Raw genomic sequence first — 24,920 nt, forward strand, 5'->3', positions numbered from 1 at the left:
ACACTAGACGTGTAATATTTTATCGGATTTAGCAATTAGAAGTGACAGTTTAGTAAACGTATAGCATGTTCTATATGTTATAGTATTTGAATGACTCTTACAATAATATGTTACGTTAAAATACCAGGCACGTTCTCCGTTGGTTATTTAAAGTTAAAGGACCAATGATTGTCACACACACACACACACACACACACACACACACACACACACACACACACACACACACACACACACACACACACACACACACACTAGGTGTGGCAAAATGATTCTCTGCATTTGATCCACCCCCTTGATCACCCCCTGGGAGGTGAAGGGAGCAGTGAGCAGCAGCGGTGCCGTGCCCGCGAATCATTTATGGTGATTTAACCCCCAATTCCAACCCTTGATGCTGAGTGCCAAGCAGGGAGGCAATGGGTCCCATTTTTTTATAGTCTTTGGTATGACTCGGCCAGGGTTTGAACTCACAACCTACCGATTTCAGGGCGGATACTCTAACCAGTAGGCCACAGAGTAGGTTATTTATGCGTCATATAACGTATTCAGCCTGTTGTTCACTATTCTTTATTTATTTTAATTTGCCTTTCAAATGTCTATTCTTGGTGTTGGGTTTTATCAAATAAATTTCCCCCAAAAATGCCACTTATCATCCAGTGTGACTTATATATGTTTTTTTCCTTCTTTATTATGCATTTTCGGCAGGTGCGACTTATACTCCGAAAAATACGGTACTGGTTTAGTGTTACAATCTTTAATATATCAAAGTGGTCCCCGCATCCTTCAATTTTTATTTATGCGACCCTCGCTGGAAAATGTTTTGAACGCCCCTGAACTAAGCATTGGTGTGTACAGGTGCGCCTGCTGACAGGAATGGGCAGATATAATGAGATGACATACGTGTTTGACCTGCTGCATCAGAACCATCGCTTTGAGATGCTGCTGAGGAAGAAGATGGATACAGACCGAGGACAAGTAGGACTCACACTCTCACACACACACGAGCACGCAGGATGTAGCACCTAGCCACAATGACTCCGCCCCCTCCCGCAGAGCTCCAGCCTAAAGACGGCGCTGCTGGACTACATCAAGCGCTGCCTGCCCGCAGACAGCGAGAAGCACAACATGGTGGCTCTGTGTTTCAGCATGAGGCGGGAGATCGGCGAGAACCACGAGATGGCGGCCCGGACGCAGCTGAAGATCGTCGAGTCTCAGCCATGGGGTGAGGACCGCTTCCTACGTCGCCGTGTCCCATAAGTGGTGTTTTCGCTGAGCAAGTTGTTGTTCACAGTGGTGTCTCCCGAGCTGAAAAGTTCTCTGTACAAAGTCTTGTCTCTCCTAAAAGACGCCGCAGAGAGCTTCTCGAAGGTAACGTAACGCCATCACCATCCACTCTTGTTGTGTTCTTCTTGACTGTGTGTGTGTACGGCCAGGACGCGTGCGTGCACCAGGCCAGTCGCTGCGTGCGCATGGCCAAGCTGGTCACTCTTCAGCTCCACTTCCTGAATCAAGGCTCCGACCTCCGCGTGGTCAACCTGCGTCCTGCTGACATGCTCCAGGTTGTCATGGCGTTGCCTCGATGCTACCAGGTGGGTCTCTGCAGGTGGTAATTAGGGTCACGATATGGGTGATAATGATGCCGATGGCGTCAGGTGTTGGCTGTGTCGGAGGCGTACAGTTACAGTCCGGACTGGGTGGAGATCGTGTACCACAAGGTGCTTCTCAAAGCTGACTTTGCATACCTGGAGGAGCTCAAGCGCCATCGCCCGCTGACCTCCAGCTTCTTCCAGGACCTTTTCAATAAGTGAGCCGGCAACGTCGAGCCCCTCCCAACCGCTACCTTGCTGATGTCGACAATGTGCGTTTCAGGCTGGACGGTGCGCCGAGTGGCGCCACGGCGAACGTGCGGCGCCTGCTGATGTACTGCGACGACGTGTACGTGCGCTACCGGCTGGCGTACCAACGCAACCTCCATGATGTCACCAAGACGCTGCTGCAGGACGCCACCACGTCCAGCTATCTCAACGACAAAATCAGCCGCTGAAACTGTCTGGCAGAATATTAAGTCACACTTGGCCCTGATAAGAATGTTATCATAAAGCATTCTGGTCATATTGACCTGGATGGTCTCTGATGCATTGACAGCCCTACTAATAATAATATAAAAATATAGTATTTGATTATACAAGAAATACATTACTCTAATGACAGGGGTGTGAATCTTTGAGCACCTAACCATTCGATCCGATTCTGTTTCCTGAGGTGACTATTTGATTCTGAATCGATTCTCGAATCAAACCGATTCTCGCAATATAGCATTTGGTATTATATTTATAATGAAACTTTTTCAAAACCGGTTACAGGTTAGAAAAGCTCCTTCTGGTTTCACGGACATAGCCTGAAAACTTCCAAAAAATATTATTAAATGTATGTATGTATATACATATATATATATATATCCATCCATCCATTTCCTACCGCTTATTCCCTTTCGGGTCGCGGGGGGCGCTGGCACCTATCTCAGCTACAATCGAGCGGAAGGCGGGGTACACCCTGGACAAGTCGCCACCTCATCGCAGGGCCAACACAGATAGACAACATTCACACTCACATTCGCACACTAGGGCCAATTTTTAGTGTTGCCAATCAACCTATCCCCAGGTGCATGTCTTTGGAGATGGGAGGAAACCGGAGTACCCAGAGGGAACCCACGCATTCACGGGAAGAACATGCGAACTCCACACAGAAAGATCCCGAGCCTGGATTTGAACCCAGGACTGCAGGACCTTCGTATTGTGAGGCAGACGCACTAACCCCTCTGCCACCGTGAAGCCTCATATGTATATATATATATATATATATATATATATATGTATGTATGTATGTGTGTGTGTGTGTGTGTGTGTGTATGTGTGTGTGTGTGTATATATATATATATATATATATATATATAAATAAATAAATAAATAAATGTATACATACAAAGGGCTTCATGGTGGCAGAGGGGTTAGTGCGTCTGCCTCACAATACAAAGTTCCTGCAGTCCTGGGTTCAAATCCAGGCTCGGGATCTTTCTGTGTGGAGTTTGCATGTTCTCCCCGTGAATGCGTGGGTTCCCTCCGGGTACTCCGGCTTCCTCCCACTTCCAAAGACATGCATCTGTGGATAGGTTGATTGGCAACACTAAAATTGGCCCTAGTGTGTGAATGTGAGTGTGAATGTTGTCTGTCTATCTGTGTTGGCCCTGCGATGAGGTGGTGGGTTGTCCAGGGTGTACCCCACCTTCCGCCCGATTGTAGATGAGATAGGCGCCAGTGCCCCCCGCGACCCCAAAAGGGAATAAGCGGTAGAAAATGGACTGCGTGGGTTCCCTTCGGCTACTCCGGCTTCCTCCCATCTCCAAAAACATACACCTGGGAATAGGTTGATTGGCAACACTAAAATTGGTCCTAGTGTGTGTGTGTGTGTGTGTGTGAGAGAATGTTGTTTGTCTATCTGTGTTGGCCCTGTGATGAGGTGGCGACTTGTCCAGGGTGTACATCGCCTTCTGCAGCTGAGATAGGCTCTGCGAACCTGAAAAGGAAAAGCGGTAGAAACTGGATGGATGGATGGATATATATATCTATATAGGTGTATATACCGGTATATCTATATATGTGTATATAGATATATAGCTGTGTGTGTATTTTTTAATCGAATTTTGTTATAAATCCATTTAAAATTGAGATTAATAAGAATCTGTGTGGAGTTTGCATGTTCTCCCGTGAATGCGTGGGTTCACTCCGGGTACTCTGGCTTCCTCCCACTTCCAAAGACATGCATCTGGGGATAGGTTGATTGGCAACACTAAAATTGGCCCTAGTGTGTGAATGTGAGTGTGAATATTGTCCGTCTATCTGTGTTGGCCCTGCGATGAGGTGGTGACTTGTCCAGGGTGTACCCCGCTTTCCGCCCGATTGTAGCTGAATAAGCGGTAGAAAATGGATGGATATATATACAAATGTGTGTATATATATATATATATATATATATATATATATATATATAATATGTATATGTATTTATATGTCAACCCCATGACTGCGTGGGTTCCCTCCGGCTACTCCGGCTTCCTCCCTTCTCCAAAAACATACACCTGGGGATAGGTTGATTGGCAACACTAAAATTGGTCCTAGTGTGTGTGTGTGTGAATGTTGTTTGTCTATCTGTGTTGGCCCTGTGATAAGATGGCGACTTGTCCAGGGTGTACCCCGCCTTCTGGTAGAATGCAGCTGAGATAGGCTCTGCGAACCTGAAAAGGAAAAGCGGTAGAAACTGGATGGATAGATGGATATATATATCTATATAGGTGTATATACTGGTATATCTATATATGTGTATATAGATATATAGCTGTGTGTGTATTTTTTAATCAAATTTTGTTATAAATCCATTTAAAATTGAGATGAATAAGAATCGTGATTCGGATGTGAATCATTTCTAATTTGTGCACCCCTAAGAGATGAATAAGGTAGTTGTTCCTATGCATCGTGCGTGCTGATTGTCTCATTGCAGATGTGCAAAGTGGAATTGTAACTTTGCTACAGACTAGTGCTGATGATGAGGGAGCCCAAACTCAAAGAGTCAATGAGAGGCTTCTGGAACTTCACTGGAGGAACATCCAAGTAGACTTGATGATCTTTTGGGGGCTGTGGGTGTTTATGAGGTGGGTGGCACGTCCTGCCGGTTACCTACAAACTAGCAAGAGAAGGCGTACAGCGAGTGGAAGTTTGTTGCTGTCTATTGTCGCTGGCTTGTGTCTGGTCGCTTGTCACCTCCCACTGTGGATTGCAGCGCCAATTTTGGCGAGGCCATTTCCAAGGACTACTTGCAGACTTTGATACTTGGAGACCCTTAATTTTTGACTTTTTAAAACAACACATTTCAATGACAGTTTAAATAGGTCACATTTTGACAAGGAAGTGAATGGTGCAAGACAAATGTGTGCATTATTTAAAAAAATAAATAAAACTATGGACTATAAAATGTGTTCTTAACCTTGTTGACCTCAGGGCTAAACTTTTTGTCTACAGAGTTCCCCCCAAAACAAAATATTAACACTGAATTAATAATCTTACTCTTGATTTTATTCTCATTCAATAATTATATATAACCTACTTACAATTTTCAACCTTGTCAAATGATATGAAAGCATGTGTTTATCACATTCACAAAGATTATTCTCATGGCTGATTACAAAAATAAATAATATAAGACACTGCATAAGAAAGGACAAATAACTGGTGAAAAACAAATTTACATTCAATTAAGTACCATAATGCTTAATATAAAAAGTAATGCTTAATATAAAAACTCCTCTCTGAGCTGCCACCTTATCGTGGTAGAGAAGTTTACGTGTCCCAATGATCCTAGGAGCTATGTTGTCCGGGGGCTTACTTGCCCCATGGTAGGGTCACCCTAGACAAACAGGTCCCAAGTGGGGGATGAGACAAAGAGCAGCTCGAAGACCTCTATGAAGAATAACAATAAAAGACCAAGATTTCCCTCGCCTGGACACGGGTCACCGGGGCCCCCCTCCGGAGCCAGGTCCGGACGTGGGGCACGATGGCGAGCGCCTGATGGCCTGTTCCCATGGGGCCCGGCCGTGCATAGCCCGAAGAGGCAACGTGGGTCCCCCCTCCAATGGGCTCACCACCCATAGCAGGGGCCTTAGAGGTCGGGTGCAATGCGAGCTGGGCGGCAGCCGAAGGCAGTGGACTTGGCGGTCCGATCCTCGGCTACATAAGCTGGCTCTTGGGACGTGGAACGTCATCTCACTGGGGGGAAGGAGCCTGAGCTAATACGCGAGGTGGAGAAGTTCCGGCAAGATATAGTTGGACTCACTTTAACGCACAGCAAGGGCTCTGGAACCGGTTCTCTCTAGAGGGGCTGGACTCTCATCCACTCTGGCATTGCCGGCAATGAGAGACAACTGGCTGGAGTCGCAATTCTTGTTGCCTCTGACTCAAACCCTGCACGTTGGAATTCAACCCAGTGGACCAGAGGGTAGCTTTCTGGGGGACTTCAACGCTCATGTTGGCAACCTGGAAAGGCGTGATTGGGAAGAATGGCCACCCGGATCTGAACCACAGTGGTGTTTTGTTATTGGACTTTTGTGCTCCCCACAGATTGTCCAAAACAAACACCATGTTCAAACATAAGGGTGTCCATGTGTGCACTTTGCACCAGGAAACCCTAAGCCACAGTTCCATGATCGACTTTGTAGTTGTGTCATCGGACTTGCGGTCTCATGTTAGGACACTCTGGTGAAGAGAGGGGTGGAGCTTTCTACCGATCATCACCTGGTGGTGAGTTGGCTGCGATGGTGGGGGAGGATGCTGGACAGACCTGGCAGGCCCAAACGCATTGTGAGGGTTTGCTGGGATTGCCTAGCAGAGTCTCCTGTCAGAGACAGTTTCAATTCCCACCTCCGGAAGAACTTCGAACATGTCACGAGGGAGGTGCTGGACATTGAGTCTGAGTGGACGATGTTCCGTACCTTTATTGTCGAGGGGGCCGATTGGAGCTGTGGCCGCAAGGTGGTTGGTGCCTGTCGTGGCGGTAATCCTAGAACCCGCTGGTGTTACCAGCGGTGAGGGATGCCGTCAAGCTGAAGAAAGAGTCCTATTGGGCTCTTTTGGCTCATAGGACTCCGGAGGCAGCAGACAGGTACCGACAGGCCAGGAGGTGTGCGGCTTCAGTGGTCGCGGAAGCAAAAACTCGGACATGGGAGGAGTTCAGAGAAGCCATGGAAAACGACTTCCGGACTGCTTCGAAGTGATTCTGGACCACGATCCACCGCCTCAGGAAGGGGAAGCAGTGCAGTGTCAACACCGTGTATTGTGGGGATGGTGTTCTGCTGACCTCAACTCCGGATGTTGTGGATCGGTGGAGAGAACACTATGAAAACCTCCTCAATCCCACCAACACGTCTTCCTATGAGGAAGCAGTGCCTGGGGAATCTGTGGTGGGCTCTCCTATTTCTGGGCCTGAGGTTGCTGAGGTGGTTAAAAAGCTCCTTGCTGGCAAGGCCCCGGGGGTGGATGATATCCGCCCGGAGTTCCTTAAAGGGGAACATTATCACAATTTCAAAAGGGTTAAAAAGAATAAAAATCAGTTCCCAGTGGCTTGTTTTATTTTTCAAAGTTTTTTTCAAAATTTTACACCTCCCGGAATATCCCTAAAAAAAGCTTTAAAGTTCTTGATTTTCGCTATTTGCGTTGAGACTGTCCATTTCCCTGTGACGTCATACAGTGCTGCCAATACAAACAACATGGCGGTTACCACAGCAAGATATAGCGACATTAGCTCGGATTCAGACTCGGATTTCAGCGGCTTAAGCGATTCAACAGATTACGCATGTAGTGAAACAGATGGTCGGAGTATGGAGGCAGATAGCGAAAATGAAATTGAAGAAGAAACTGAAGCTATTGAGCGAATAGCTATTGACGATATTCCGCCATAGCATGGGTGTACCTAATGAAGTGGCCCATAGCATGGCTGCCTCATTAACGTCGCCGGTAAAATGTGCAGACCAAACGATCAGGACTTTCGCATCTTGTGACACTGGAGCAACTTAAATCCGTCAATTGGTACGTGTTTTTTTCGCATTAAATGTGGGTATCTAGTTACAAATGTAAATACAGCTAGCGTAAATAGCATGTTAGCGTCGATTAGCATAGCATGTTAGCATCGATTAGCTGGCAGTCATGCTGCTACCAAATATGTCTGATTAGCACATAAGTCTACATCAACAAAACTCACCTTTGTGATTTAGTTGACTTAATCATTGCAAATGCATCTGCAGGTTATCCATACATCTCTGTGCTATGTCTGTCTTAGCATCGCCGGTAAAAAGTGGAGACACTCTGGCACATTCAATGGGGGTCTGGCGGCAGACACTTTCGCATCTTCGGGCCAGTGGTGCAACTTGAATCCCTCCCTGTTAGTGTTGTTACACCCTCCGACAACACACCGACGAGGCATGATGTCTCCAAGGTTCCAAAAAAAAGTCGAAAAAACGGAAAATAACAGAGCTGAGTCCCGGTGTTTGTAATGTGTTGAAAATGGCGGATGTATTACCTCGGTGACGTCACGTTCTGACGTCATTGCTACGAGACCGATAAACAGAAAGGCGTTTAATTCGCCAAAATTCACCCATTTAGAGTTCGGAAATCGGTTAAAAAAATACATGGTCTTTTTTCTGCAACATCAAGGTATATATTGACGCTTGCATAGGTTTGGTGATAATGTTCCCCTTTAAGGCTCTGGATGCTGTGGAGATGTCTTGGTTGACAAGACTCTGCAACATCGCGTGGACATCGGGGGCGGTACCTCTGGATTGGCACACCGGGGAGGTGGTTCCTCTCTTTAAGAAGGGGAACCGGAGGGTTTGTTCCAACTATCGTGGAATCACATTCCTCAGCATTCCTGGTAAGGTTTATTCAGGTGTACTGGAGAGGAGTCTACGCCAGATAGTCAAAACTCGGATTTAGGAGGAACAGTGTGATTTTCGTCCTGGTTGTGGAACTGTGGACCAGCTCTGTACTCTCAGCAGGGTCCTTGAGGGTGCATGGGAGCTTGCCCAACTAGTCTACATGTGCTTTGTGGACTTTGAGAAGGCATTTGACCGTGTACCCTGGGAAGTCCTGTGTGGAGTGCTCAGAGAGTATGGGGTAACGGACTGTCTGATTGTGGTGGTCCGCTCCCTGTAGTAAGTCGGACCCGTTTGCAGTAAGGGTTGGACTCCGCCAAGGCTGCCCTTTGTCACAGATTCTGTTCATAACTTTTATGGACAGAATTTCTAGGCGCAGTCAGGGCGTTGAGGGTATCTGGTTTGGTGGCTGCAGGATTAGGTCTCTGCTTTTTGCAGATGAAGGGGTCCAGATGGCTTCATCTGGCCAAGATCTTCAGCTGTCACTGGATCGGTTCCCAGCCGGGTGTGAAGCGAATGGGATGAGAATCAGCATCTCCAAGTCCGAGTCCATGGTTCTCCCCCATAAAAAGGTGGAGTGCCATCTCCGGGTTGGGGAGGAGATCTTGCCCCAAGTGAAGGAGTTCAAGTACCTCAGAGTCTTGTTCAGGAGTGAGGGAAAATGGGATCGTGAGGTCAACAGGCATATCAGTGCAGCATCTTCACCAAAGCAGACTTTGTATTGATCCGTTGTGGTGAAGAAGGAGCTGAGCCGGAAGGCAAAGCTCTCAATTTACCGGTCTATCTACGTTCCCATCCTCACCTATGGTCATGATCTTTGGGTTATGACCGAAAGGACAAGATCACGGGTACAAACGGCCGAAATGAGCTTCCTCCCCCGGGTGATGGGGCTCTCCCTTAGGGTGAAAAGCTCTGTCATTCGAGAGGAGCTCAAAGTAAAGCCGCTGCTCCTCCACATCGAGAGAAGCCAGATGAGGTGATTCGGGCATCTGGTCAGGATGCCATCCGAGCGCCTCCCTCGGGAGTTGTTTCGGGCACGTCCGACCGGTAGGAGGCCACGGGGAAGACCCAGGACACGTTGGGAAGACTATGTCTCCCGGCTGGCCGGGGAACACCTCGGGATCCCTCAGGAGGAGCTGGACGAAGTGGTTGGGGATAGGGAAGTCTGGGCTTTCCTGCTCAGACTGCTGCCCCCGTGACCCGTCCTCGGATAAGCGGAAGAAGATGGATGGATTAATATAAAAAAATATGTTTCTTAGAAAAATGTCACTAAAGTCTAAAGTCATAATTTTTTCACTTGAGTTTAGTTTCAGACTTCTTCTGTTTGTTTGAGCTTGTCATTACTGCCACAAGTGGTGGAAAAGTGTATTACAACTGAATACCGCTGCAGCCCATACTGACTACAGCGGAGAAACATGATTTTGGCGGCCCTCTAGGGGGCGCTTGTGCTCCAACAATGGACCCCAGGCCCTATGGTTAGGAAACACAGCTATTAGTACGCTAATTCAGGGGTGTCCAAAGTAAGACCTTGGGGCCATTTGCGGCCCATGGATTAAGTTTCGTTAGCAAGCTGAATTTTTTTGGAGTAAAATTAAACAAAAAAATAAAGATGTAAGAAAAGAGCCAAAATAAATACCGTAGTGAGAAAAGGCTGGAATGTTGAGCCTATCTTAGCTGCATTCGGACGGAAGGCGGGGTACGTATTACAGTAAATGGAAAAACTTTACCATCGTTTTTATTTTATTCTGGCAACTGAGCTACCATTTTTTTACCGTTAAAAAAACTGTGATACTGTAAGAGAAGTTAAGTCCCTACCTTTAGTCAAAAGTGATTTATGACCCCCCATAAAACAATGATTTATGACCCTCAAGGTCAAAGGTCAATGATTTATGAGGGGTCAAGTTCAAAGGTTAATGATTTATGAGGGGTCAAGGTTAAAGGTCAAAGTCAAAGGTCAGGTTCAAATGTCAGGTTCAAATGTCAAGGTCAAGTGGGTGTGGCTTACCCGGAAGAGGGTGGAGTTAAGACCTGTGGTGGGAGTGGTTAAACCAGGAAGAGGGTGGAGTTTTAAACAGAAAGAGGGCAGAGTTAAGACCTGCGGTGGGAGTGGTTAAACCAGGAAGAGGGTGGAGTTAAGACCTGACAGGGAACAGAGGAGGGTTCAGTTTTTTTAAGAAAGCAATGTCATCTGAGCAGCATGTGACCATATATTTGATAGTTTAAATGTTTACGATCGTTTGAAACAACTTCCAGATTTCGATGTATTGATGGCTGGGAATGTTACGTGTGGAGATGTGGACACGCACGCACTTCACACACACACACACACATGCACACACACACACACACACACACACACACACACACACACACACACACACACACACACGAGGGGTACAAAAGGGCAGTGTAAGGCTTAGTCATTATTTGGAGCTTTATACGTTAGCGTAAAGACTTTGTTCGATTCGGTCATGATTAGTGAAACGCCTGTTTCGATTTATAAAAATAATAAAACTTACATTGACGCTCCGCAAAAAAGTCGAGTGTTTCTAAATCGTATTCAGATGCCGCCGACCGAATCTTTGCGTGAGAAATGGGATTTGGAAGCGTACGGGATGGAGGGATCTTTTGGATTTGTATTCAGATACGAAATGGGTGATATCTGCTTATTTCAGCTAAAAGAAAGAAGAGACGGAAGCCCTTTCTCGATATTTTCATCGTTATCTACCGTGGATTGGGAAGTTTTAAGACTGGCAATGCCCGATTTCCTGTGGCGTGATCCTTCACCGGTGGATAAACGCGTAAAAGGAAGCTTGTTTACTTACCCGACGATGGATGAGTTGAATGAGAGAAGAATTCTGTTCAGCGCTACCTGGGAGACGAAATCTTCAACCTCGGGTCGTTGGTTTTTACGTGCCAGTCTCCGTGCTCCAAAAATCACCGGTACCTATACGGCTCAGTGGACCGAGCCCGATGTCTTTTCCCTGGAGTCTTTCAACGATGAATGCGGGGTGTTTACACCGTTGGTGGTCGTACCCATCGTGGCATGGCGAGAGCGAATGGCGTCGATGAAGGAGAAAATAAACGACTTGTTCCGAAGCAGTCGACAATGGAAAAGCATGCTGACGACGAGAAGAAAGTTGTCCTTTGAGACCACACCCCCGACGGAGGACGAAAGGACCTCCCCCGCTTCAGTTTCAACCAATAACCTTCAAGGAAACACCCCCTCCACCGACTCGTCCAATACCCTTTGAAAATCATAGCGTTAGTTTGATTGGTCGAGACTTTTTTTTCGACCCTCCCTATAAAAACAACCCCCACCCTGCAATTTTTTTTTCGACCAGACCATATTGGCTCCCTTTTTTGAACGCACGGATCTCAAACAAGAAAATGGCAAACAAGACCATCAGACGCGTAAAGACCCGTCTTATACCACAGGACGATTTCAAACCATCCGTAAACACGACTGATGAAGCAAACATGGCCGAGATCTTTAACCCTCCTGAAACGACGGCTGGATCGGAGGTGGTGAGCGACGATGAGACGTGTCGCTTCGGCAGATGTTTCTGCAGATGGGGGGTGAAAACCGACAACGCTACGCAGTCTTTGCCAGATGACGATAGGAAGGAGGAGGAAAAGGAGAATGACCTGATCATCATAACACCTCCGCCGTCCCCGCCACCACCCCCGTCACCATCCCTGTCACTCTTGGACCCCCCGTTGCACATCGATGATGAAACCGATGGGGGGAAGTGGTTGCTTTTCACCAGCACGGTGAAAACGGCCGTGTTTCATCTCCTCAACGAGGCCATCCGCCAGTTCAGGCAGAGCGAATGTTACGGTTGTCGGGTGAACCATCCGAGCCAGAGAAACCACCCGTGCCTGGAACCCTATGAAGAGGACTTTCTCCTGTACAACTACGACGGACTCATCAAGACTCTGCGTACGTCTAAATTCATTCAAGCCATTCAACGCTTGCTGATGCTTCGTCGCATCGAGGCTGAGGATTCAAGGGTCGAATCCTACGCCGACTCTCTGCTGTCTCAGCTGAAATCAGAGAGAAATGTCTGGTGGGCCATAGATGACGTGTACAACGAGTTGGTACGGGGTGATGAAACGATTTTGAGACATCTGGATATGGTGACAGAGTGTTGGAATAATTACAAAAAAGATGGGTAATTATTGGAGAAAACTTGTAAACTCCATCGAGAACCACGCTGTTATTTACCCGTTGATTGACGCGATGGAAGCGTATGTTCTAAAACGAGACAAACCTCAAAAACTACAAATTATTCTTGATTATGCCCGCTCTAAGCCTACCTGGGAAGCTACCTGGAAATCCGTTGTCTCTCATGCTTTTGACTTTGACATTTTTGAATCAATTTTGAAGGAATGGTCTAAAGAAAAGTCTTTTCAACCTTCTCCTTATCACGTGTTCATTTTATATGCTCTGTTTGTTGATATGTCGATGTATCGTCTACGATGCGACATCCCCGTCAACGTTTTGTTTGAACTACAAAAACTGCACGAAGCGATTAAATTCACCTACGGTATACCTGTTTTACATCAAACCTTGATTATAGTTTATAGTTTATAGAAAAAAATTGTTTTAGATTCGCTGTGTGGTGTCCATGAATGAATAAAAACAAACTGTTTTAGATTCATTGTGTTGTTTCCATGAATGAATAAAAGAAATGTGTACCAAGCAACACGAGTTCATTTCTCTTTGTCTTTCCACAATGGAGAAAGCTATGGAAAAAGCATACCATACACCCGCACACCCGGGTAGTTTTGGAGGGGTAGATCGACTCCGTCGAGCTGTGCAGGATGAAACGGGGCAACGTGTCACAAAAGAAAAAGTTCAAGAATATTTAACGGGACAGGACGCCTATACACTCCATAAACCGGTTCGCATTCATTTTCCAAGAAACAGAGTCTTTGTCCCGCGACCTTTAACCCAGTTTCAAGCCGACCTCTGTGACATGCAAGCCTTGGCTGAATATAACGACGGTTATAATTATTTATTAACGGTCATAGATGTATTTTCCAAGAAGGCCTATGTGAGGGTTTTGAGGAGAAAGACGTCCGTGGAGGTGGTTGAATCGTTTCAATCGGTGTTGGGGGAAAGTCAGATTCCTCGCAAACTCCAAACCGACGCGGGAAAAGAATTTTTTAACAAGAGTTTTCAAGCTCTGATGAAGAAACACAATATTGTACATTTTTCTACGGCCAGCGATCTCAAAGCTTCGGTGGTTGAAAGATTTAATCGTACTCTGAAAGGGAGAATGTGGAGATATTTTACAGCCAACAACACCAGGCGCTACCTAGACGTCTTACAAGACTTGGTAAAAAGCTACAATCACGGATATCACAGCAGTATTAAAATGAAACCGGTGGATGTGACTTTGGAAAATACCCCTCAAGTGTTTGAGAATCTCTACGGCTCATTCACAGCATTCAAACGCAAATACAAATTTGCCACGGGAGATATGGTGAGAATATCCAAAGTGAGAGGAGTGTTTGATAAAAAATATGAACAGAGTTTTACAGACGAGGTGTTTACAATAACACGACGTCTCCATCGATCTCCCCCGGCATACAGACTGAAAGATTTTGACGGTGAAATAATAGAGGGTTCTTTTTACGAAGCCGAGTTGCAGAAAGTAAAAGAGAGCGAGGACAAGCGCTATCATGTGGAGGAAATTCTAAAACGACGTACGGTCGGTGGCAAAAAACAAGTTCTAGTGCACTGGAAAAACTGGCCCGAAAAATTCAACAGTTGGGTGGACGCTGACCTCCTTACAAATGTATAAAACAATCTGATGCCTTTGATGAGCCTCACAGTCTAAAGATCATCGAGCATTATGGATCATTCCTGCAACGAGGGTTTTTACCTCACCTTACCCTCCAACGCCAGCCTCAACGTATTTAAAGAAAACAAAAGTTCCCATTACCAGATAGATTTAAGTCAACATATAGATTTAGCAGGCTCATGGGAGGTGGCCTTAACAGAGATTTCATACCCTCGCTCATGGTATAATGTTTCTAACGGAGCATTTTATGAATGGCTAAAGAGACCTCCACCGGTGGGACCTGAAAGCAATCCTGGAATGGGGATAGTTTACCGTCAAGAATTGAGAGGGGGATGTTATGAGAACATTACACGATTCATAAATGAACTGAATGAATCTTTACAAAAAATTGACAACGATGTGAGGATAGCCTTTGACGATGTTAAAAAGCGAATCTCCTATCAATCAGGGGGTCAAACTCATTTTCGTTTTTCCCCTTCCCTGGCTTACATCATGGGAGTGAAACCTGGAAAGTGGATCAACTTTGACCGGGGGTCGGCCCCCTATCCCGCGGATATAAACGCCGGTTTCTACCATCTCTACTGTTACAGTGACGTGGTGCGACCTCAGATAGTAGGCGACGCTTATGCTCCTCTTTTGAGAATCGTGAGTGTAGAGGGAGCTTACGGTGAGATTGTCACCAAGTGTTTTAACCCCGCCTACTATTTACCCGTCTCGAAAAATCACATTGAAAACATCAGGGTGGAGATTAAATCTGATCAGAACAAACACGTCGACTTCACCTTTGGAAAGACCATCGCGAAGCTCCACTTTAGACCCGTTAGAAAGTAAAACCAACAACAATGAGAATGAGTCAACCCATGCACGACCCTCTACGTTTAGTGGGTTATTACGAAAGCCAGGTGGGGGGTTCCCTCCCCGGTTTCACAGGTTCACCTGTGATGTACGGGCGTGGGATAGGCTCCGTGTTTTCCAGGTTGTTTCGTTTTGTATCACCTCTGGTGAAAAGAGGTTTTGCCCTGGTCAAACCTCATCTTAAAACAGCGGCAAAAAATATCGCTTCCGACGTATTCAGTCATGCCGTTGGAAAAATGGGTAGTGGGGTACAAGACGGATCAGGAGGAATAATGGTCCTGGCTAGACAACCCCGAAAGAGACCCCCGGGACGACGTCTCTCAACGAGTGGTAAAAAACGCCGTCATCTGGGGAGAAGAAAATCAGTCGGTAAAAGGTTTTCAAAGAGAAGGACCGTCGTTCCCTCACACGATATATTTTAAAAAAAAAAGAAAAAAGATGGCTCTTTTACATCAAAATTCGGCCGAATGCACGATGGCCGAGCTGGATTTATTTTCAGCTCCTATGACTCAGATGTCTATCGATGATAAATCCTACACAGAAGTCCTACCGCTATCCGCCATCACTGACGGGGGTCCTATTGAATTTTTCATCCCGGGAGAAGGTGAAAAGTACTTGGATCTGAATGACACATTACTTTACCTGCGGGTTAAAATTACCCGCGCCGATGGATCAAATATCCCAAACGACGCCAATGTGGGTCTCATCAATTATCCTCTAAACACCATCTTCAGCCAATGCGACATTATGCTCGGGGAAAGACTGATTTCTCAATCCAGCGCCACACACCCATACAGGGCGATAATTGAAACGCTACTAAACTATTCTGAAGCCACACTCAGAAGTCAATTCTCAGCCGGGTTATTCCACAAAGACACCGGCGGCTCAATAGACTCTATAGAAACAGCGAACGGACCAAACAAAGGACTCAACATCAGAGCCGGTTACACGGCTGAATCTAAAGAGGTTCAGCTACTAGGACCCCTCCACGCAGACATTCTTTTCAGCGAGAGACTCCTTCTCAACTCGGTGGATCTGAGGATCAAACTCACGCGTGCCAGCGACGCCTTTTGTCTCACAGGGGCTGCGGACGGTACTTTCCGTCTGAAAGTGCTGGGTGCCTCTCTCTTCACAAAAAAGGTCACCGTTTCGCCGGCCGTACGATTGGGGCACGCCTCGGCCTTACTCAAAGGAAACGCACTCTACCCTTTGTCACGGGTCAGCGTGAAAACCTACTCTATCCCTGAAAATTCCAGAGTATGCACACAAGAAAATTTGTTTTTGGGCACGATGCCTAAATACATTGTTTTGGGTATGGTAAATCATGAAGCTTTCACAGGAAGAAGAGATCTCTCACCCTTTAATTTCCAGCATTTTAACGCTGAATACATCACCCTCTGTCACGCGGGAAAACAAATTCCCTCCAAAGCTTTCCAACCGCAATTTAACCAGGGGGCTTCGGTCAGAGAGTTTTACAACATGTTTACCGCTACAGGGAGGCATATGAAAGATTTACCTCTGTGCATCAACAGACAAGATTTTGAACGGGGTTATTCGCTGTTTGTGTTCAATCTCAATCCGGGAGAGGACAGCGACGCATTGTCTCGGGTTTCTAATGGCACTTTGAGGTTGGAAATGAGATTCAGAGTACCCTTACCCAACACGGTCACTCTTGTGGTTTACGCATGTTACGATTCTATTTTGGAAATTGATTCCAAACGACAAGTGCTGGTGGATTATTATTGACGACGGAGATGAATAACCATCAACTGGAGAAGCTTCTGCGACGAGTGTTGGGGAATGTTTTCTGTGGTGTATGGGCCTCCGACCAACTCCCCTCACTGACTCGCTCCTTTACCCCACCCTCCTACTTTATCGTCAACACCCACGAAGGACATCGACCGGGGGAGCACTGGTTATCGATGACTCTGGAGGAAGATGGGACCGCCACTTTTTTTGATTCTTATGGATTTTCTCCCGATTTTGATTACTACCCTCGGAGCATCTTGAACTTTTTGGAAAATCGTTCTGACCGTATATTGTACCACAACCTACAGCTTCAACACCCTTTGTCCACAGTGTGCGGTCAACACTGCGTTTATTATCTGCACCATCGATTTTGCGGACTGTCTTTTGAACAAGTTTTGTCTTTATACACAGATGATGTAGTAAAAAATGATCTTGAAGCATATACCCTGGTTAAAAAAATTCAATGTTGTACTAGCACGAATAAGAATAATAGTAGTCGTTGTGGCGTACAAGACGTCTGTTGTTTAGAAACTTTTTTGAACCGTTGAAATGAAAATGCTGTACACACTGCGTTTGATGAATAAAAAAACATTTTATTGAAACAAGAGTTTTGTCATCATTCATTCAAGGTTTAACCAATGTGGGGACAATGTCACTTTTCTACCTCTTCTTTTCCTCTCGGGGGATAGAAATGTTTCTTTTTCCACCCATTCTGATTCAAACTCTCCATCCGCTTTCAGACGTCTGTATTGATCTCGTGCTCTGGGGTTATGAATGGTCGATGTGGGGACATTTAGCTCCGTCAACGCTGTTAAAAATTTTCTCCAACCCTCAGGCGTGCGGGTCTGTGGATTTTTGGACCGTTGCATCAGGTGTTTCAGTAAATCGATCATATGAGATCCCTGCACCGGTGTACCGTTTTGAACAAACTCTCCTTTAGAGGTCCACCCCTTATCATTCTCGGATAATTTTTTCATAATGTACTCGGCGTTGTTACGGTCGCGTCGGGGGAGGATTTTCAGAACTTCGATCATCGTGACATCCTTTGACCCCCCGCCAGTATTCCGAGGTTTATCCTCCGGTTTATCCATCGGTTTATCCTCTGGTTTATCCTCCGGTTTATCCTCAGAGTCATTCCATGGTTCACCCCGCAAATCCTTGTGTAAAGTCAGAGTCATCCTTTTCTCCTCCCGTTGCCCCTGCTTCAACAGGCCGAGATATCTCTGCAGCAGGGTATCGTATATTTTTATTCTTTCATGAGGATTCATTCCGGGTTCGTTTAAGACGGCTCTCATTTTAACATCTAGATCATCCTCCGCCGAGTCTCTGATGGTCGGCTCCGGGCGAGTCAGACGATTTAATTGTTGGGGGGATAGGAGAAACAATTTTTGAGCCTTTTTCATCTTCAACCTTTTCCGCTCAATCCACCGATAAGATTCCCTATAAACGGTACGACGGTGGCCAGTAAGGGTAGAAGAAAACCGCCCGACTGTTTCATCAGAGTCTGGCGTTTGCGTTTCAGTCCAGTCCTTTTATCAGCCAGCAGTCGGATGATTTTCTTTTGTTTTTTAAGCTGAGCAAATTGAGACGGTGATAAGGGCACATTACCCTTCAGAATGTTTAAAGCAATTTCACACAGCGTCTGGATAAAGTCTGGTGAGCCGTGACTCAGAATATCTCGACGTTTTTGTGGTGTGGCATGGTACAGAGCTTTTAACATGGGACCGTTCCTCTTTACACGCTTTGACATTATGTTTTTGGCACGTAGACAACGGGCCACTGGTGCGGAAGCACGCCCGACCTCACTCTGTATTGTTCTGGACAGAAAGGTGTCAGGTCGACCAATAAATAGCCATGAGCATCCAAAGTAGCATCCGCAAAACTTTCCAAGAAAAAACTTTTTTGTGCGGGGAACATTTGCTGTGCCAACACGTTAATCTGCAATCTGTCCCGCGGATTCTTAAACAGTATCATATAATTACAGTTTAAGCTAATGGTGCGTGAAAATTTTCCCTGATGAAAAACATTCTGGGTCAGCATCATAACGCTCATATTTCTATGATGTCTATACTGCGTGAAAATTTTAACCACTTCGGGGTGATTTGAGGCTTGAAAAATAACATCGTCCAAAATCACCAAATGGGTCTGATCGTCCGGAAACAAGTTTTCATCTTCAAAGGAATCAGGCAGTCCTTCAACAAATTTTATTTTTTTATTCATCTTTTTTAATTCAGCATACATGGGTTGGAAAGATGTATAAATCCACACAATGTTGTCGGGTATAGAATTCATGACGTGTTCACAATTTTCCAATACACATTTTACAAAAAAAGTCTTTCCGCAACCACTAGGTCCTACAACCAGGCATGAAAAAGGTGTATGAAATCTGGGATCAAAGTCTACTCGTTCCATTTTTTCCATTTCCTCTCTAATACCCGAAAGGTAAAGTTTTCCCGTCGGGAAAGAGACGTCTTTTGTCATACACCACTCGAAACTTTTTTTCGAAAGACGAGTTATTTAAAAGGAACCCCCTTTTATCACGAACAATTTGGTGATGAGGGGTGTAGATCGCACCTGTTTTGTCTTCCTCCAGATAGCCCTCCACCAAATCTTTAACGCTGTCAAAGTTGACCCTCTCACAACACTCGCGGGTTTGAGTGATTCCTTTGGCACGCAGCACAGTTTTTTTACCCTGCAGGGTATGGTAGGCATAACTCTTTGGACCGGCGGAGACGAATTCGTGAATGCTGTCTCCTCCCAACTCATCCGTCAAATCGCCTAGATAGGACCCCGTCTCCAGAGAAACTTCCCCCTCGTTTACCGTGTAGATTAAACTATCGGTGTCTGTGTAAAGAACTCTCTCTTGCAACCCCTCTAGGTAACCGTACATTTTCAAACGTGCGTAAGCGGTGGTAAAAGCAGCGACAAATACATTATTTGTGTTACCGGGAAGCACCACGCTGTTTTTACTGTATTGCCATTGCACCATAGCAATTTGCTCGTTGAGAAAGGAAAAATATTCAACCTGATATTTTCCTGAAAATACAAAGTCGAAAAATACTTCACTTTTTCTCACCAAGGTGGTCTGAGTTCTATTGCACCTCTCCGCAAACTTTCCCCAAAGGCTGTTTAAACAGAGTTTTGACATTTGTCTCTTGGCAGGGTTGGGTTCGATTTTTTCAGCATCCAGCTGTATTCCCTGATTTTCACGATATTCACGAATGTACTTTTCCCTGCTTTCTGCATCGACGGCTTCTTTGGGATACCCTGAAGCTTCTTGCTTACCCTTTAGGAAAGTTTGAACATAACCCGTAAAAACGGTTTCGCTCCGTTCTTCAAAGTGCCACACCTCCGTAATCTTACCGACTCTGTATCCCAACTGTAAAGCTTTGTTGAATTCGAGCGTGACCCAGACTCCCGTCAATGCCCTTCCTTCCTCATCATGTTCGCAGGGTTCCTGCTGGTTATTGTTTTCTGCGCATGTGCGGCAAAGTGTAAACACTAGTTTACCCTTGACCGTTCTGTAGGGTAGCACAGGGAAATAGAGACCTCGAGGAGGGTGAACAACGGCTCTGACCAGACCGAAATAGTTTCCAACATCGTCAAAATCCGTGTGGATGATGACAGGATGACCCAGGGGGTAAGGAAATGCGCTGTTGACGTACGGGTAGAGAGAGGTGACATCCTCATACAATACACGCTGGTTCTCACCCGCCGTGTGCCTCAAGCAAAAGGCGCTTGTCCTACCTCCATAAAGAGCGTCTCGAGGCATGAGAGGTGCGGGGTAATTGCGTGTTTTGAGAAAGTCTATTACCCTAGGGTTTGATTTTTTCATTTCATTCCACTCGTGCTCTCTGATGACGATGATGTTGACCTTGTGGTCACGCTTTAACGCTTTCATTTTTTTCTCGGTAGCCTTGTGCAACTCCTCGAACGGTGTGTTTGTCAAAGGGCATACAGCACCGGGTTCGAAACACGTCGGGCATCCGTGATAAAAACACCCCTGAAATTCCCAGACGAATGGTTTGCCACCGATTATAGCAAACCCATCCACAAAGTATGCCCCCATCTGTTTTTCGCCTTTGTTTAAAGCATGCTGAATGAAAATACCACGACGATGCGACTCCCATTCTAACCATTGGATGCTGGTGTGTGAGTATTTTTTACACAACCCTCGGTAGTTATCCGGGGAAGGTATGGCTAGAGAACGCGGCTCGAGGAAATTAGTCACAAACACCTTCATGCAGGCCGAGGCTATGGTGATACGGGAGAAGGGGTCAACACCCGTCTCGCTCGTAAACTCGGCTCTAAATTTGATGCAACCCTCACGAAGAACATTGACGTCGTTTTTACAGTAGTGTACCGCTTGTTTTTGAAAATCAAAGACCTCGCTTTTCTCATTTTGATACCACGTCTCAAACTTGGTGCGTTCAACAGGTGTCATGCGTTCTACACCGTAATTGCTGATTGCGGGGTATTTTCCGACATAATTTAAATGTTCCTCCGAACTAAATTTGTGAGGAAAATACCCCTTGGACCAGCAATCACCGAGTCCTAACGCTTTTGGCATAGCGCTAAGCGGCATGGTAAGGAAGGAAAGCGAGTCAATGTATTTTTGCAAAAAATCAGGGTCTTTAAAACAGAGAACTTTACTCCCCTGCATGATAATTAAGGGTGCTATACCCAGCCGTACCATGCCTCTCAGAATCAAGTAACCGTCAAATCCTCTCGAATTGTGGGCTATAAATGTAGATTTAAGATAACGAGGTTTCCTGAAATGATTGAGGAAAACTGTAACACAATCCAGTCCAAAAGCACACCACTCTTCTCCTTGCAGCGTCTTGGTACAGACTAGAAAGGGAATGTGAGTGTGATTGTCATCGACAAACGTCTCAAAATCATAGAATATGATATTATCATTGTGGTTTACTTCACGTGGTTGGGGTTGTATATAGCAAAGATGTCGTGTTTCAGGTGTCTCTGAGTCACTGCGAGGTAGCTCTTCTTTACATATTTGACATTTTAACTTAGGGCACGTGTGTTTAGCGATACCTGTAGCCACAGGTACATCGTAAAATAGGTTGCATTTAAGGCATTTCTTTCGCCGATCGCAGTTGCTGACGAGTTTTTCCATAACCCGGTGTTTTACCCTGTGTCTGAGGAGACATGCAGGAGAACGACACCACATGTTGCAATCCCTGCAAAGCACAGTTTTCCCCTCTATTTTTACACACCCGTTTTGTGTACAGACCAAGCAATAGCCGTCGCATTTGTGTCTGTCGGGTTTGTCGTACCCTTGGTAACAGTAGTGACAAACGTGCGGTTTTGACAAAAAACCTTTAATGTTAATGATACCGCTGTAATGATTCTGAGATAAATACAGATACAACGGATTTTCTGATTTGGGGTAATCCGTCTCGAACCGTGAGAGGGGTCGTTGGCCCTCTTCTCTGTACAGTATGACAATTTTACGACGTACCACTTTTTCAAATTCACGAATATGACTGAAAGTGACGGAAGTCTGTTCGTCTAAGCCCGCTTTTCTCTGTATTTTTTCAGCCTCCGCCACAGCCTGGCTATCTGTAAATTCAGGATGTAACAGACTTGCTAGGCTAATGGCAAAACATAGTTGATTATTCGAGTTTAATGGATTGTAAAGATAACGAGCTTTTTTTCTGCGGATTTCATGTTCCAAAAGGGTTTCGATTTTTCTTCTTACACCACCTCGAGGGTTATGTATCACCTGGACCATCACCTGTATTTCTTCATCGTTCAATATTTCAACGTTTGATTGTACCAACAGATCTAACACATCTTGAAAAGCATTCATCACAGCCCCGGCATCGTTTCGAAATGTAAATGAAGTGTGTTGATTTGCACTTTCACCGGATAACTCCAATTGAATGATATCGCCGGGTCTAGCTTCCTTAGTTACCATCTGTGTCAGCTTTTTAAGGCTCCCCAAGACTCCGCGGTAAAATGTGGCGTAATCTGTTACATCGTTGTTTTGAGGAAAAGTTAAAACGCTGGATAGTTGTATATTGTTGAATGTTTCCCTCCTCAAGACATTTACCCCATCACCCCTCTGGGTCTCATTTGAAATTGATTGGTCAGCCGTTGACGGTTGGTTCTGCATGACCCCCACCACCTCCGAAAAATCCAAACATTCCCCCGAGGGTGTCGCCCCTCCCAACACATCGTGATGCTGTGTAGAGGCTTGTGTGTTTGTGTTTGAATTTAACACATTAATATCATCTTGCAAAGACGGATCATTGTTTGGTTCCCATTCTATCTGGTTGTTTGGATCTAAATGATGATTACAAACGTCTTCATCTTCTTCAATAACTACATCTAATTCAGATGGAACTACACCCATTATATTTCTCTAAAGAAAAAAAAGAAAAAATAATTCGAATGGAACAGATATAACAAACCAGTATGTATCAAATCATGTCTGCCATCTTCATGAGAGTGCGAGCCAGTATACGATAGTACTGTTTCAGCCTTCTTCTGTTTCTATCATGTTTGTCGAGCTGGCGGGCGCATCTACGCTTCCTCCTGCGTTTGTTGCCTGTGGAAAAAAAAAAAAAAAAAAAAAAAAAAAAAAATTAATATATACCGGCTTTAACCACATGTGGCGCTGTCATCTCCACTCATGCAAGCATAGCCGGAAACAACCGCCCACCTCCGGAATCAGTCCCCGCCCATTCCCCTTAGGCGCGAAATTCATTTGAGCGAAAGACATTGGAATGAGAGGAGCTCTTTAAAGCTCCTGAGAATCTTAAAAAGCTTACAGAAAACGAGAAAAACTTACAGCGGGTGCCTGTTGGACATTCACCGTCGTTTTCGATGATTTCCCCACGGAGCAAGGATTCGATGTCTGGAGTCTTTGGCGCAATCAAGCCTTCTCTGCCTGGAATGGCCGTTGACGGACCCTCCAGCGTTAAGGGAGACCAGTGAGCAAGAGATGTAAACGGAAAATCTGTAAGTAAATATATGTATATATGTATCGTATACCGCATGTTTTTTTTCTTGTAAAAATGAGAATTATTTGACTCACCAGACTGCGATTGGGTTAAAGGGATCGCGTTGGTCTCTTCCGGCGAATCCTCTATAAAACAAAATAATGAATACACACAATATTAAATAATTCGAAGGTTTAAACACACCTCGATAATCATCTTCCAACTTTGTAAGATCGATCAAACAAAGTTCTTCGTCTTTCACTTCGTCGTCATCGGCTGTTAAAAAAAAAAAAAGGTATTACATCGTCGTACACGTGCAATGCTTTTAACGTTTAAATGCTTAAACGGAGTTAAACCATTGTCTAATAATGTGGTAAAAACGGAGGTAATGAAATGAATACAGTAAAAAAAAAAAAAAATCGGTACTTACACAAAAGGATTGGAGACTCTGTTAGGAGATCCCTTGGTGGTGGGTGAATTTCAACTCGATGTTCGACTGTTTTTAGTTCGAATAAATACTTATTATAGTAACATTAAACAGACGTGTTACAAGGAATGAAAAAAAAAAAAAAAGAAATTACCTTTCATTTTGCAAATCGCGGTTACACTGTGTTCTGCTCTAGTTCTCCATCTGTTTAAATATGTTTTCGTGAGGTATGGAAGTTGTTTCAGACGGTCGTAAACATTTAAACGGTCAAATGGGTGGCCAGTTTCTATTCATACGAAATTCTCAAGCTCCCATAAAAACTGAACCCTCCTTTGTACCCCAAACTGACCTGTTGATTCAAACGGTCATAAACATTTAAACTGTCAGATGGGAGGTCAGTAAAAACTGAACCCTCCTTTTGTCCCCCAAACTGACCTGTTGTTTCAAACGACCGTAAAGACCAGTTGCTACGTGACACTGTGTTCTGCGATAGTTTTTTCCATCTGTTTAAATATGTTTTCGTGAGGTACGGAAGTTGTTTCAGTGCGTACGAATGTGTGTGTGTGTGTGTGTGTGTGTGTGTGTGTGTGTGTGTGTGTGTGTGTGTGTGTGCGTGTGTGCGTGTGTGCGTGTGTGCG

At 45.2% G+C, this 24,920-nt stretch overlaps 2 protein-coding genes across 4 annotated transcripts in view; one reads left to right on the forward strand and one right to left on the reverse strand.

The window, feature by feature from the left end:
• spg11 (SPG11 vesicle trafficking associated, spatacsin) overlaps positions 1 to 2,210 on the forward strand; it is a 28,686-nt gene extending 26,476 nt beyond the window's left edge. Inside the window, exons 35-40 of the mRNA XM_061894745.1 lie at positions 856 to 975; positions 1,054 to 1,222; positions 1,292 to 1,368; positions 1,434 to 1,589; positions 1,653 to 1,804; positions 1,870 to 2,210. Of these exons, the coding sequence (XP_061750729.1) occupies positions 856 to 975; positions 1,054 to 1,222; positions 1,292 to 1,368; positions 1,434 to 1,589; positions 1,653 to 1,804; positions 1,870 to 2,044 (849 nt within the window). The 3' untranslated portion in view covers positions 2,045 to 2,210. The remainder of the gene's footprint in view (positions 1 to 855; positions 976 to 1,053; positions 1,223 to 1,291; positions 1,369 to 1,433; positions 1,590 to 1,652; positions 1,805 to 1,869) is intronic.
• A 16,873-nt stretch (positions 2,211 to 19,083) lies between these two features.
• Positions 19,084 to 24,920, reverse strand: LOC133549387 (uncharacterized). Of its 3 annotated transcripts, none has more exons than XM_061894751.1 (6): positions 24,437 to 24,920; positions 24,286 to 24,351; positions 24,060 to 24,131; positions 23,951 to 24,001; positions 23,705 to 23,872; positions 19,084 to 23,461 (listed from the first exon to the last, which is right to left on the reverse strand). In XM_061894751.1, the coding sequence occupies exons 1-6, from the start codon at positions 24,441 to 24,443 to the stop codon at positions 23,334 to 23,336; spliced, it is 492 nt and encodes a 163-aa protein (XP_061750735.1). In that variant the 5' UTR covers positions 24,444 to 24,920; the 3' UTR covers positions 19,084 to 23,333. The 3 variants fall into 3 exon arrangements, with proteins under 3 accessions (XP_061750735.1, XP_061750733.1, XP_061750734.1); XM_061894749.1 differs by having other exon boundaries at positions 24,437 to 24,907; XM_061894750.1 differs by having other exon boundaries at positions 23,705 to 23,825; positions 24,286 to 24,907.

The sequence above is a fragment of the Nerophis ophidion genome, linkage group LG03 (genome assembly GCF_033978795.1).
Source record: "Nerophis ophidion isolate RoL-2023_Sa linkage group LG03, RoL_Noph_v1.0, whole genome shotgun sequence".
Taxonomy (NCBI): domain Eukaryota; kingdom Metazoa; phylum Chordata; class Actinopteri; order Syngnathiformes; family Syngnathidae; genus Nerophis; species Nerophis ophidion.

What these genes read in the sequence shown, in the direction of transcription:
- LOC133549387 (XM_061894749.1), bottom strand. Translation starts at nt 23,266, where the DNA reads ATGGGTGTAGTTCCATCTGAATTAGATGTAGTTATTGAAGAAGATGAA.